The sequence below is a fragment of the Halyomorpha halys genome, unplaced genomic scaffold (genome assembly GCF_000696795.3).
Source record: "Halyomorpha halys isolate HHAL.00 unplaced genomic scaffold, Hhal_1.1 Scaffold434.1, whole genome shotgun sequence".
Lineage (NCBI taxonomy): Eukaryota > Metazoa > Arthropoda > Insecta > Hemiptera > Pentatomidae > Halyomorpha > Halyomorpha halys.
In genome coordinates, this window is record NW_027114127.1 from 549315 (window position 1) to 563353 (window position 14039).

Sequence of the window (14039 nt, forward strand, 5' to 3'; positions counted from 1 at the left end):
ATAATAAAACTGAACATTTTAATTGTCAATAATGGCGCGAATATGCTTGTATTATAAACTCTTATCAGGTCATAGACGTCAGACTTAGTAGAGGAATCAGTGTTAGCCCAAGGCTGAAATTTATAAGTTTAAATTTAAGACCTCTGGTTAAATTAAATGAAACAGATTTGCTTTTGACTGAAAGAGTGAATAGAAAAAGTTACTACCAGGTACTATATTCTACATAAAGTATCTCACTGCAGTAACGGTCAAAGGTTTTCATCTGAAGGATAACTATTCATTAGAACATATTTATGTACATATTTCAGATTTTTTAGCACATAAAAATCCTATCCCTACTAATAACCTACAGAATTAGAAATAAATTATGGCATTATAGAATTATTTTTGTGCAGATATCTATTATTATTCATGTATTCCTAAGATGGCGTGGTTGTGGTGGATACGAGCTATCTTGCTGACCGGAAGCTTTTCGGACAGGTGGTGTGCAGCTTCCGCTACGGTAGAGAGGAAGATGAAGTGATGGGCCTCAGCTTTCAGAAAGACCTGTACCTCTGCTCAGTCCAGATTTACCCTCAGCTGGAGAAACCGGAATTCAACCTCACCAAACTCCAGGTTACTTATTAATTAGAAAAATGATGTATACTAATAATGCTCTAAGGTGGCTGCACACCCTCCAGTATGCTGGACAATCATGTATAATCAGTATTCAGTAAGCAAGATTGAGCGTGTGCATGGCAATTATGGCGTGTGAAAAATTGCCTGACTCACTCTCAAGCATGCTTATAATAATAATAATAATCTTTATTTATTCTGGGATTGATCCCATTAGAATAATTTACAGGTGTCAAAATTAGGCTTTGGAGCCTTAGAGTAAATTACAAAATAGAGATGAAATTATAAGATTTCATAAAATAAAGTATTACAATGAATTTAAAAATATACAAATAAACAACAATAATTAACAGAATACATAAAATAATGACAAAACAAATAAAATAAAACCACTTGTCGTATCATAAAACATAAGATGACTTCTGGTAGTATATATATATAAAAAAAAAAGCAATGATAAAAAATCAAATACAATTACACTAAAAAAATAATAAATGAAAAGATATAATTTCTGCTAGTGTACATATTTACAATTATAAACGAAAATCTAATACAGAAAATATATAATTATATTATATGTTTGATGATGCATACTTGAGACTGTTTAGCCACCTCAAAACATCATTAAAGTGGGTGAGGTGGACTATATGGTTCAACTCAAGCTTTCTGAAGGGGAATTATCCCATTAAAATACTCACTAGATTTTTTTCTGAAAATGTGTGTGGTATGCGAGGCTGGAAACCAGCTAGTTTATATGTAGTTCGATGATCTTTTAGGCCAACTCAATCCTAGAACAAATGTAGGTGAATAAGTTGAAATATATTACTTATTACACTATCTTCTAAGAATTACGCAAGATCGTGAATCTTGGTCTCTACCAAATGACTCTTAGGGGAATTATTTAAATGTAAACTAGCTGACCTAACAATGTTTCGCAATTTCTAGATTTGAGCAGATATGTAGATCAAATGAACGCAATTCAAAGTTCGACATCGGTTATTATGTTTAGTTAAAATTAAATATTTACCTAAGTTTAACAATCAATTTTAAGGAAAGAAGATGGCCTCGTGACCTTATATTGTAAACTGTTTTTAGAGTTCTACTACTGGGTAGTTTCTCCTGTATCATATCAATATGTCATTATGATCAAATTTACTTGTATTTTTATACAGTTGTAAATATCAATAAATAAATAATTAAAAAAAAAATTAAGGTATGTGTACAAACAAATTCCTCAATTTTTCTAACCTGCAATATTTTCTTATTATTCTCAATGTTTACATTGGTACCTTCAAACGAAGTAAGGAAAGCATGTTGCAGATCCAGACTAAAAGAGGCAAAATGAAAATTTTACATCAATGGAAATTTGATGGTTAGATCCTCAATATCCCAACGCGCAATTAGCCTTCGAGTATCAAAACAAACTATTAGACACAATAGATTCAATAGAAAATTTTTCTGTAAAACATAACCTATATTCAATGTTCGTTTTACAAAAGTGAACAGAATTTCTAGAGAACCTGCCCCTATAAATCAACATTATTTTTAAATACACGAGTACAAATTTCAGCTAACCATAAATTGGATTTCAATGATTTTTTTTTTTATTTTGTAGGTAAAAAAAAGGGGGGGGGAGTTGTGCGCTAATGTTCCTGCTGAATAAATTGAGGATTTTAATAGCTTTAAGCTTTTCCTGGTTAATATTTGCAAAATATAGATGGATCCAAAGTAAAAATATTACTAATACCAGTCCGATTTAGATGATTTTAGTTTTTTAATTCAGAGCATTTCATTATCTTTTAAATGGGTCACTATCCATCTTAATAATAAGAGACTATTCATTTACGAGATGTATAGTTTACTAGTTCTTAAAAAAAAAAACTATTATTTTTTAGATATCAGATAATAATACTTTTAAGCAACTTTTTTTTGCAATAAGTCCGCATTTTTTGAAACTCAGCCTTATTATAAATCTACACAAAACGGAGAACCACCATTGAAAATTTAACTTTATAGACATTATCGTTTTGGAGATGCCGTGATCAATACGTCGGTAAGTCGGATCTAGACATGTACAGCCTGCTTTTATAATAAATAAGGTTAATATTTATAAAGTACGAATGGATCTAACTTACAAATGTTTGTTAATGCTTGTCATGTTTTAAATGTTTTTATTTTTTTTTTTTTTTGTGTGCAGAGAATTTTATTACCTTTCAATTAAGTGGCTATAATCGTCCAGAAGATGTTTAGTTTTATATATATTATAGTAATATATATATTTTTCATTATAAATTATTTTTTTTAAACTAATCAGTGCTCGTTTTTGAAACCCAGTCTTGGCACTGGTACTGGTATTTGGTGGGGGGAACAAGTCCTTTTGCCAACCCCTGAGTTGTCGCCGCGTAGTAACCATGGTGGGAGTGCCAAGATTCATTCCTCAGGACCGCCGAAAAATGAATGTTAACTGCACCAGGTGGGAATCGAACCCACAACGTTCCGAACCGAGCGCACTGGGACCTGCGCCTCAACCCGCACATCCGTCACGTCCCTAAACCCAGTCTTACTATACATCTATATTATAAGTGGTCGTTTATGAGATTCAGTGATCAATAAGTCAGTAAGTAGATGGTTACAGACTCATGCAGCCAGCTTTTATTATATAAATGATCAAAATACCGAATAGTATGGGGAAACTTCATTATATAGATAACTAATATTTCATTTAAAACTAGATTGCTGAAATAGACAATAAAACAAACAAAATGATCTTGAAACATTTACAGTTGTCAAAATTTCGAGTAATTAATTGAGTAATTCTTACAATGTGTGTCAGATATTGCATTAATTTTCAATGGATAATTAGAAATACTATTATTTTCAAAATTCTCTTATTGAAAAAAATCTAAAAGGCCTTAGGGTGAACAAAAGAACGGAAAACTATTTATAGCTAACAATGGACTATTCTTACTCAGGAAACACATTGTACTTGACTTTTACACACTCATTAGAACATGACTTGGTGGGGAATAAGTTAAACCTTTGATGTAATTCCTAAAAATCCATCTGACTTTGAACTTCCATTGCTGCCAAATTATGACTTAAATCTGAATGGATTCTATATTACTTCATTTTTTCTTTTATGTTCCTTTAAACGGCTGGAAGTGGCATTTTAGTTCGAAAGAATTTTACCAAAAATTCAGACTTGAGTAGAAACTACTTGTGATTTGACAATTTTAGAAAATACGGAGTACATTTTCTTTTCAGACACATAGAGGATCATATGGAATCTGTTGGGGAACAAGGTCTGAACACTGTTTGCAGTGGGCGTGAACTTTGTAATGAAAGAAATATTTTGTTTGAGGCAAACAATACATGACAGTTTATGTTCCTTATGATTAATTTTATTTTTGATATAATAAAGAACATTGCAGTAATGCAAGAAATTTTTTTTTGTAAAAAGCCATTAAATGGTTTAGTGGAACCCCAACATTCCATTTATTTATTAGGGTTAGAGTTTAAGTTTATAGTGTAGAAATCTGTATAAGTCTTTTCTAATTAATATTATAAAATGTAGTATTAATGAATTATTAAATACCTTGTTTAACTTCTGTGAAGAATAATTAAAACATAAAAAAATAATTTTCAGGAAAGACTGCTGAAGAAGCTCGGACCAAATGCTTTTCCATTCACTTTTAAATTGCCTCCAAACGCACCTGCTTCGATAACAATCCAGCCTGGGCAGAACGAAACAGGAGAACCATGTGGACTCCAGTACTTGCTCAAGATGTTCGTAGGGGAAAACGAAACCGATCGCTCTCACAGAAGGTATACGAACATTGCTGCTATTATATTTACTGTATTATCAAGGCGCTGATAATCCGACTCTATCTAATGAAATAAATAAATGGGGTTAATAATTCACAGAGTTCTTAATAACTTTAGCATCATATGATTTGTGATAATCAGTTGGTAGACAAGTGTATTCTCACCCTCATAGTCCAAGAGCACAGGAATAAAAGTAAGTTATTTCACCCCAATTTTTTATTGGGGTTTCATACTTAAATGAAAACTATATATATTTACTACTTCAATTCAACGACTCTGCCAACCATAGTTGGAGGAATAAAAAATGTAATAGAACATAATTTAAGGTAGGATAAATTTGCTAAAATGTGTTCTCTCAAAATAGAACTGTAATTGAATATAATAAACTTCAATGAACGGTCACATTAAATACTTCAATATTTACTTTTTTATGACATTTACTGCATCTCTTGCATAGACTAAGTAAAAACTGAACCTTTTTCCAACAGAAAATTTAGCGCAATTTTTTCATTACAAGAAAGAACTTAGAAATTTTATATAATGCCTAGAACAGCCTTCATTTTTTATTCCCCCTAATTATGGTTAGTAATAAATAATTGAGGCTAATAAAACTTCTTTTTTGGCTCTTGGGCTATCATGATTTAGCTCCAAATTCCTTTCTATCTTATTGTGATACAGCCTAATGCAGCCATAAAGTAAAGAATCCAATAGCGGCTATGAACATTAATCACAACTCTTCTTTTAATTCTATTTTTATTGAACTCTTCTTAAATGAATTATTAATGTATATTTATTCATAACCATAATTTAATAACGCAGTACAATGCTTTAATTTTTGTTTTGCAGGAGTACCGTCTCATTAGGTATACGGAAAGTGCAATATGCTCCTTCTAAAAGCGGAAGACAGCCTTGCACTGTGGTCAGGAAGGACTTCATGCTAAGCCCTGGAGAGCTGGAACTGGAAGTGGTACTGGACAAACAGGTACGAGCAACAATTATCAAATATTTATATTTTCAACTTTTTATTACATCGTATTTACGAAATACTAAAAGATGAACGGTCGAAATTCCTCATGAAATACATTGAATGTCAATCTCTCCTCGTCCTTCTCTCTCTGTCACTCATTCCCTGTCCTTCTCACTCTGGTTCAACATAATATTTATTTTGCCTTAATTTATTATTTAACTAACCTTATTTGTGTATGTCCCCTCAAATAGTCTTGTAATTCTTAAATCTATCAATGCTTTAATTATTAATTTTCTGGTTTTGAGTTTAAACTAACACGTGGCAGACAATTCACAATAAGAAATACTTGTGACAAATATGAACGCACATAAAGGTGGTCTCTTATGGAAGGATCCATTATTGCCGCTTATTAAATGATATATGCTAAATAGAATAAATCTAGGACAAGTAATCTGAATCTGTTTAATCTGATCAATTGTGTAGCTATAATTTATTGTTGAAATCCTTGAACATTCTAAATAAATAATGACACTATTTTAATATCAGGCATATTAATGGATTGGAATTTTTTTTTTTTTTAGGTGTAGTGAGAATTGGACGATTTAGGATTTGCTTTGAAGTTTCTTTTGTGGTTTTGAAGATTTGTAATGATTATTTTGCAGGTTTACCATCACGGTGAGAGAATCGCAGCTAACATATGCGTGCGGAACAACAGCAACAAAATGGTGAAGAAAATCAAAGCCATGGTCCAGCAGGGTGTTGACGTCATGCTTTTCCAAAATGGACAATACAGGACCACCATTGCATCGCTGGAAACTGAGTATGTGTTCTCATTGATTAACTTATTTCAGTATATTATCAATATATTAGATTTATTTAATGTTCTTCTTTACCAGCGAGGGGTGCCCGATCCAACCAGGTTCCAGTATGCAGAAGGTAGTCTATCTCACTCCAGAGTTGGCTACCAACAAAGACAGGAGGGGTATAGCTCTGGATGGCCAGATCAAGGGAGAATTGGCTACTTTGGCGTCTTCCACTTTGTAAGTTAGTTTTTAGTTATTTACGCTGTGTTATGTTAACAATTACAAGTTGTTTAGGATTAAACTTGAGTAAGATACAGGAATACGTTCCTTCATTGATTCATTAAAATGTTTCTAATTATTTCCTGAACTCTAACAACTGAATGATGTTTTAGATTTTCTTGCGGTGACCAGAAAGATATCTTCGGGATCGTGGTCTCCTACGCAGTTAAGGTGAAACTCTACCTCGGTGCCTTGAGCGGTGAATTGGCTGCAGAACTGCCAGTCATCATCATGCACCCAAAGGTACTGTGTCAAATGGCTCAGAAAAAAAAGTTATAATAAAAACATATCATCGACAAACTGCGTCAGAAGTTCACATGTTATATAACTTATATCGCCGTTTTGTTCATTACGGGATAAAGAGCAAACAAAAAAAAACAAATAAGCAAAAACCACTAATCGTACTGTTGGATCAGAGTAAATGAAAATGAAAAAGATCAGTTTATTCCCTAACCACTTACATATAGGAATAAATGTTCTTATAAAATAAAAGAGATGTATTTGATCCATGGGGGCACACTAATTTTGAATAACTAGTAGAAACTAAAAACCTTTTATAAAACGTAAATCAAATTTAATTTGTGTCGGAGAAAAAACATATATTCAATAAATATATCATTAAACTAATACAAGGATATAATATAAAAGGAAAATGTAAATTTTATGCTACATTAATTTTTATAACAGACTGCACTCAGATTATTTAAAATATATTCCAAATGTTACATGCTGTTGGGCTCCCTATGTGAATAAAATGATTCTGTTGTCGTTTTCTTCTATTTATGAAAATTTCTGGTCCTTCTGAACAATAAATTCATTTTCTATGTAACATTATTGGTATATATAGATGATAGACCAAAATTAATAGGAAAAATTAACACTGTTACAAAACCTTTTCCACTCGTCAGGGATAAAGTCAGGTTGTAGAAAAAAAATGGATTTAATGTGAATATGATTGATTGTATTAGTGATATTATATGTTTTGCTTTTTCAGCCTAGCAAGATCCCGCTTTTAAGATCCGACAGCCAGGCCGAAGTGGAAACTTTCAGGCAAGACACTATCGACGTCGATACCATGTGATTTGATAGAATCGATTATTGCAGGAGCTAATATATCTGATATTATATTTTATTATAACTCGCGATATAATTACAACAAAAGAATTATAATATTATCGTTATCTGTTTAATCATATGTTCAATAATCGTTGAATTAGTCGATCAAATGTCAAAGTGGCGTATCTGAAAGTTTCTGAGAGAATCGTGTTTTAATTATGGTTGGAGATTATAGTACATTAAGATAATTACACTAATTTCTAATCATTGTTAATTTTTAATTAGTCACCTCAAATATTCAGTTTGATCTTTTTGGCATTGCGAACATTAAAAAAAAACACGTAACTGCGCAATAAAACCAAAGATAACTGAATTTACTGATATGTCACTTTGATTTTGTACTAAAGAACTGTTATTTTCTTATACTCGTTAAAATAATTATACATGTTTTTTTTTTTCAAAACATATTATTAATTATACTGACGGAGAACAGTTTATTTTAGTTGAATTTATATATTGTTTTAAAAGAATCAAATTATAATTTATTCAAAATGAAATATTATTTAAATGTATATAATATGAAAATATATATATCTGTATTGCAATTGACATTATTTTTTTCTTTTGTCGTGTTTCCTCTTTTTAAGTGAGATACTTATATTTTCTTCAATTCACTCTCTTTCACATCATATTTACCAATTTTTTGTACAACTGTTTATCTTGATTTATGTTATAAAAGTTAAATTAGTTTGATGTGAAACCTTTCCTCTACTCGTCCATAATCTGTTTATCTTTTTAAAGATTTTTTTATTAGGCAATCCACGTCGAAGGTGATGTTTGCTTGGTTATCTACAGGTGATCAACCTATTCTAACCATGGTTGGGGGTCAAGTTTTTCATTTTGTGGGACCGCCACTTAATTAAAAAGTCAACGCCCCATGGCCGGAATCGAACCAGCACTGTCCGCAGACCTCAGATTGATAGACTTGTGCCTAACCCCTGAGCTAAGAATATTTAATATCATCATTGTTGTCAATCGCTATTGACTAGTATAGAGAGGTTTGACCGGTGCTTAAATGGGCCAAGAACGTTACCTACCAACAACAGAAAAAAAAAGAAGAAAAGTATAATGATATTTGCACACAAAAGCGAAAATGTATATTAAAGTTTTGTAAAATAATAGAAAACCATTAAATATTCTCATTCCACTATCAATAGTTTCTGAAAGTTAGCAGTTGTTGAAAATACTATACCCGCAGTACATGAATGCTCTGCACTTCAACTAAAAAAGAAATTTAAAAAAATTGCAGGAGTCTCCACACCACCGAGCAGCCTTGATTAAATATTGGAATTGTGTTTTTATTGTCTTAAGTAATAGTTCTTTATAAAAAAAACAAACACTAAGAAACTATCATTAAAATCCCAATTTTTATTACTATTTTATTGATATGCCTCCTGTAATGCAGTATGTTGCAGAAAACTTCTGCTGCATTAAATTATAGCAAAGTTATTGCTTTGAGGAATGTAGATTCAATGCATTCTTAACTATGATATCAATACATAGAAATTAATTAATTATTAATTATTAACACAAATAATTTAAGCTATTATTAAATAAACTGTCCCAAAAATAGTCGAGACACATGGCCGTAGTGGTAGTGTTTACAAGGTAAGAATATTTTCAATTGCATATTTTTTTATTTAAATAATTACTATAGTTTAGAAAAACGGCATTTCTAAAATATTCAAAAATAAAATTAATTAAAGTCTTAAAAAATATTGTATAATAAATAATCTTGATTAATAATATAACACAATTGATTTCAATCCCAAACAATTCAATTAATAAAGTTCTTAACAAATTATATTAAATCACATTACAATTATGAAGTTTCATCCTTCTTCTACTTTAGTCATTTACAAATATTTATTTGGTATGTGTTGATACCAAATTATTAAAAAGAACACAATACAATACATGGAGATATATGTCAATAGTTAAAATTTTCAAAAGCTGATATAATTTGAATAATATGTTTAAATATTCAATTTACCCAAAATAACATTATATATTTTGTTCTGAAATATAATAATATTGCGATAATTAAATTTATTTAAATTAAAGTGGTCCTTTTTACATATAATATGGATTAATCATCGTTAGTAATTCAATATTCCAATTTAAATTACAGGTATATCACAACTAACATTATTCAATTCTACATCTTTTTTTTTTAAATTTAATCCTCTGCTTCACTGTACTGGTGTTGGATGGTGGTTTGAGATAGGCAATAATTAACTGGTATGTTACTGGAACAATGTGAAGAAACAGGCCGGTTGCCAGTGTTCAAATAACAAAATTTATTTTTCAATATGTCAGGGCAGATAGATAAGAAAAAGACAACTGTATAATAAAAACGATTAGCTTTGTTTATTATTATTATGATTGTTTTTGTTGACGAATTAAATTAGGTTAATTTAATTTCTCTCTAAGAAACAATTTGGGAACAAAAGTAAGATAAGATAGATGCCCAGGAAAATGACGAACAGGATTCATAAATTTGACGAAAAGTGTTGTTTTTTAATGATTAATATGCATAAAAACTTATTTTAGACTTGTAATTGTCGCATGATCTTGTTTTTGAGTTTAAATAGTCGATTTTGTTTATGTTTACCTACATTAAAAAGTTTATGTAAATATAATAATAGCTTCTTACCAAAACTGGTGTTCTCGAAAAACAGCTTGGAAAATACCCAAAATGGTCTTAGCGTGGTTTCTCTAAGCTCTCTTTGTTATTCAAGAGTTACTCTAGCCTCTTGTTATAGAATATATCTGAGGTTCTATTTAAGAGCTTAAAAAATCAAAGTTAACATTTTTTTTTATAGAGAGCCGAGGGGAGTGACATGGTAGGGTGTAATTATTTTGTTTATTTTAATGTTTTTATTATCCAATAATCTTATTACATCATAATAGTTCTAGTCTAAAGAAAATGAACTAACATTGCTGCTATAGCCTGTGAAAATAAAATCCATAAACAGAGTTTAGGATAAAAATTATCATAGAGGATTAGTGTAGGCAAATCATAATAATAAAAAAAATTTCCATTTTTTTAAATTATTGTAGCATTCGAAATTTTAGTCATATATCAGAAGAAAAGTCCAGTTTCTGAGTAAGCTACTGGAAAAAACAGAAACCTAATACATGTTGTTTTGTTTTGTTTTTCTAGTGCTTACTGGTGTTTTAAATTTATCTTCAGTTCATTTGATATTATTTATTAAGATTATTAAACTTTTAAGTTTGTGTATCAAGCTTGTTAATTATATTAATACTATGTTATATTTATTTTTTTTATCACCACAGTTGAGTTATAAGACGTAATTTTAATTTATCCATATTCAGTAAGAGGCATGTTACAACTTGTGAATATAAAATTATTCATAATTGTTCCTGTTTCTTTTGTACGGTAGTAAATTTTTTTTAAATGAAATAAATTAATTTTGACAGTGATTATCAAAGTACTTTTAATAAAAAATTGGAAAAGTAAAAAAAAAAAAAAAAAATCAAGCGTGGCTCAACAGTTTTACAAATGTGATCAATCATGTAGGTTCTATTTATTCATTTTCACGACACTCAGGAGAGTATATGGTATCCTATACCAAAATTGAATTATATTATATTATCAAATTATAATGGAAATATTATATTTCGACTCACATTATTTCCAATTGGAATTTGGTTTGGCAACGATGTAATTCTTATTTATTTTTGATTTCCGAAACTGCTATTTGAAAGGACCAATGCAAATAAACATTTGAGGAGAGTGAGGACATGACTTCATCACCAACCAGTTCCTTTTTTATTCTGAAAGACAATTACACTCACTTATCAGTGAGACAAGATCTGGAACGTATTGCAATTCAAGGCGCAACTATATTAGATCATCGCGAACATAAAAGAATGGCCCCTTCTATTCAGTTGCTTTCTAGAGTATTTATAGTCTTGTAGGTAAATAGTTGAACATATTTTTAGATCACTTATTGTTTAATGGGGTCTGTACAATATGTTTGTGTAAATTGATATTTCAACACCGTTTTTGTCCCATCGAGATTGTCCAGATCATTAGAAGCTGCATATATATTGATTTCACTAAATCGTATTTTTCGCAAAGATCAAACAAAATTGATAAAAGATAAACATAAGAATCGCGACAGAATATACCAAGTTTATATATTATGTTATAGAATATACGTACACTAAGATAAATATCTTATTTAGGAATAAATTTACTGCTAATGAAGAGTAGAAATACTATAGATTGGGTAACTGCTATTCTTTAGGCGATCCGATAATCAAGATCAACCATAATAAATTAGTGAAGAGAAATATAATAATAATAAAGTGTTAGGGAACCCGAAGGTTCGATGCCGATGCCACCAATCGTTCTCTACATACATCTTACCAGTGACGCCCATCCAAACCGAACTCCACTAAATCAGTTTTGATGCAATCCTCCCATCTATGTTTCGGTTAACCCCTAGGGCGAATACCCGTCAGTTCAGTGTATTAACATTTTAGCCCGCTCGTTACTATCCTTACAGAGTGCATTTCAGTGCACTTCAATTCAGCGTTTTGTAGCCTTCTAAATTCTTTTAAGTTAATTCATCCTTTCGGTCCGAATATTGGAGGGAAATGAATTTATATAATAATATGATAAGTACATATTATAGAATATATCAACACTGAGATAAAGTAACCTAATTTAGGAATGAATTTACTGGTAATGAAGAGTAAAAATACTATAGATTGAGTAACTACCATTCTAATGGTGAACCGATAAATACCTACCATAATTAATTGGTTGAGTAAAATAAAATTATATAGTGATAGAGTAAAATAAAATTAGCGCGTGATGTTGTAATTGATTTTTTTTAAAATAATACATTTATAAGTTAAAGTTATTAACGGTATTAGTGATACGTTTATTAGTTGAAATTCAATATTTTAAAATAAATATGTTTTTATTCCACTGAATTTATTGTTTGCAAAAAATACTTACTTAAAACCTTATTTTATAAAGAAAAAGGAAAAAAGGTGATAAAATTATAATTAATTACACTCGTTCAATTTTTAAATAATAATTTTAGATGTATTAAAATCATTTTTTTGCTCTGTTAGATTTTTTTAATATAGATAGATATATAAATATACTACCTATGAACGAGTTGTGATCCATTTAGGTTCATTTCGTTCTCAAGTTTACCTGACTCAGTTGTGGGGAGGATCTTAATCTTACTATAAGGACAGGACACAACCAAATATTAAAACAGAAGGGAAGAAATGTGAGGAGCTTTGGGATAGGGATGAACGGATCCAATTTTACTAGAGCTTGCGGATATGGAGCTTGAGAGAGTGACTTTTTCCCCCTTAATGACTGGAAATCATCTCCAAAAACTCCTCCATCGGAATGGCATAGCAGAGTCACCGACTTACCCCCAATGCAACTCTAGGCAGACTTCCTTTCTATGGGTAAAAAAGATAGAAACCATATTTTGACATGTGTAGACTTAAGGAATATAAAAAAAGACGAATTTTATATTTTTTTATTTATTTATTGATATTTACAACTACATAAAATACAACAAATAAATTTGAAGTGAGATCATAATAGTTTGGTACAAGCGTGTAGAGAAACTACCAATTGGTAGCACTCTAAAGATGAAAATTAATTCTAAATAAAGAACTACTTGTACCAGGATGGGAGAGAGAGAGAAAGGCATAGCCTACGTATTATGGCTTAGGGAAGGAAAAAAACTAAAACAAAATTCGTTTTTTATGGAGTTATACTGTCAAATGAAAGGCTCATGTATAGGTTAAGTGAAATTAGAAGTTATTTATTTAATAACTATGGTGACAAGAAAGCGTAATCAGGGCGCTAAAACGGACAACTCCTTACGCATGGCCTTTTATTTCTGCGTTTCATTCAGGATCTTTGTCTTTCCAAGGATATATAATGTTTATTTTAATAATCTTATTTCCAAACATGTGTTTTTCCAACCTGAAACAAATATTTGTCTTCTTACCTCCTCACGTTAATTATAACATCCTTTCATAGTTAATATTTATCCATTTTTAATGACTAGTAAGAATGTGAGGTAGGTATTTTTTTAAAAATAAGATAAGAAGATAAGACCTAATTTTAAATTGACACACCGACTTTAATCAAAATCAGTAGAGCCATTTTTAGTACTTCCCAAAAAAAATTGAAAAAATGGATTCTATAAAGTGGTACTTCGGTCAGTCGATTATAACCAAAAATTTGCTGTCACATCCCTAGTATATACCCGCTTTAAATATATAATTTCAGTTCCGTCTTTACGTTTTTAGCTAGGCTGACCAAACACAGACCATTTTGCGAAACTTGTATTTGGATTCAGTGAACCTCAAAACGTGTATTGCTGCTGAAAATTGGAATTTGAGATTTTTGTGCATTTTTG

General features: G+C 30.4%; 1 protein-coding gene and 1 long non-coding RNA gene across 3 annotated transcripts in view; one reads left to right on the forward strand and one right to left on the reverse strand.

Moving 5' to 3' along the window:
* The window catches only part of LOC106682697 (uncharacterized), a 12986-nt gene extending 8637 nt beyond the window's left edge, over positions 1 to 4349 (reverse strand). Inside the window, exons 1-2 of one of the 2 annotated variants that reach the window (XR_001343471.3) lie at positions 4211 to 4349; positions 1314 to 1403 (exon numbers count right to left, since the gene is read on the reverse strand). This is a non-coding gene — a long non-coding RNA (uncharacterized lncRNA). Of the gene's footprint in view, positions 1 to 1209; positions 1404 to 4210 lie in introns of both variants that reach the window. The other variant, XR_010844502.1, reaches the window with a different exon arrangement.
* Positions 1 to 8154, forward strand: part of Arr1 (arrestin 1) — a 10628-nt gene extending 2474 nt beyond the window's left edge. The window contains exons 2-8 of the mRNA XM_014423704.3: positions 425 to 615; positions 4262 to 4440; positions 5287 to 5422; positions 6070 to 6227; positions 6304 to 6447; positions 6603 to 6732; positions 7484 to 8154. Of these exons, the coding sequence (XP_014279190.1) occupies positions 425 to 615; positions 4262 to 4440; positions 5287 to 5422; positions 6070 to 6227; positions 6304 to 6447; positions 6603 to 6732; positions 7484 to 7570 (1025 nt within the window). The 3' untranslated portion in view covers positions 7571 to 8154. The remainder of the gene's footprint in view (positions 1 to 424; positions 616 to 4261; positions 4441 to 5286; positions 5423 to 6069; positions 6228 to 6303; positions 6448 to 6602; positions 6733 to 7483) is intronic.
* Positions 8155 to 14039: the final 5885 nt, after the last annotated feature.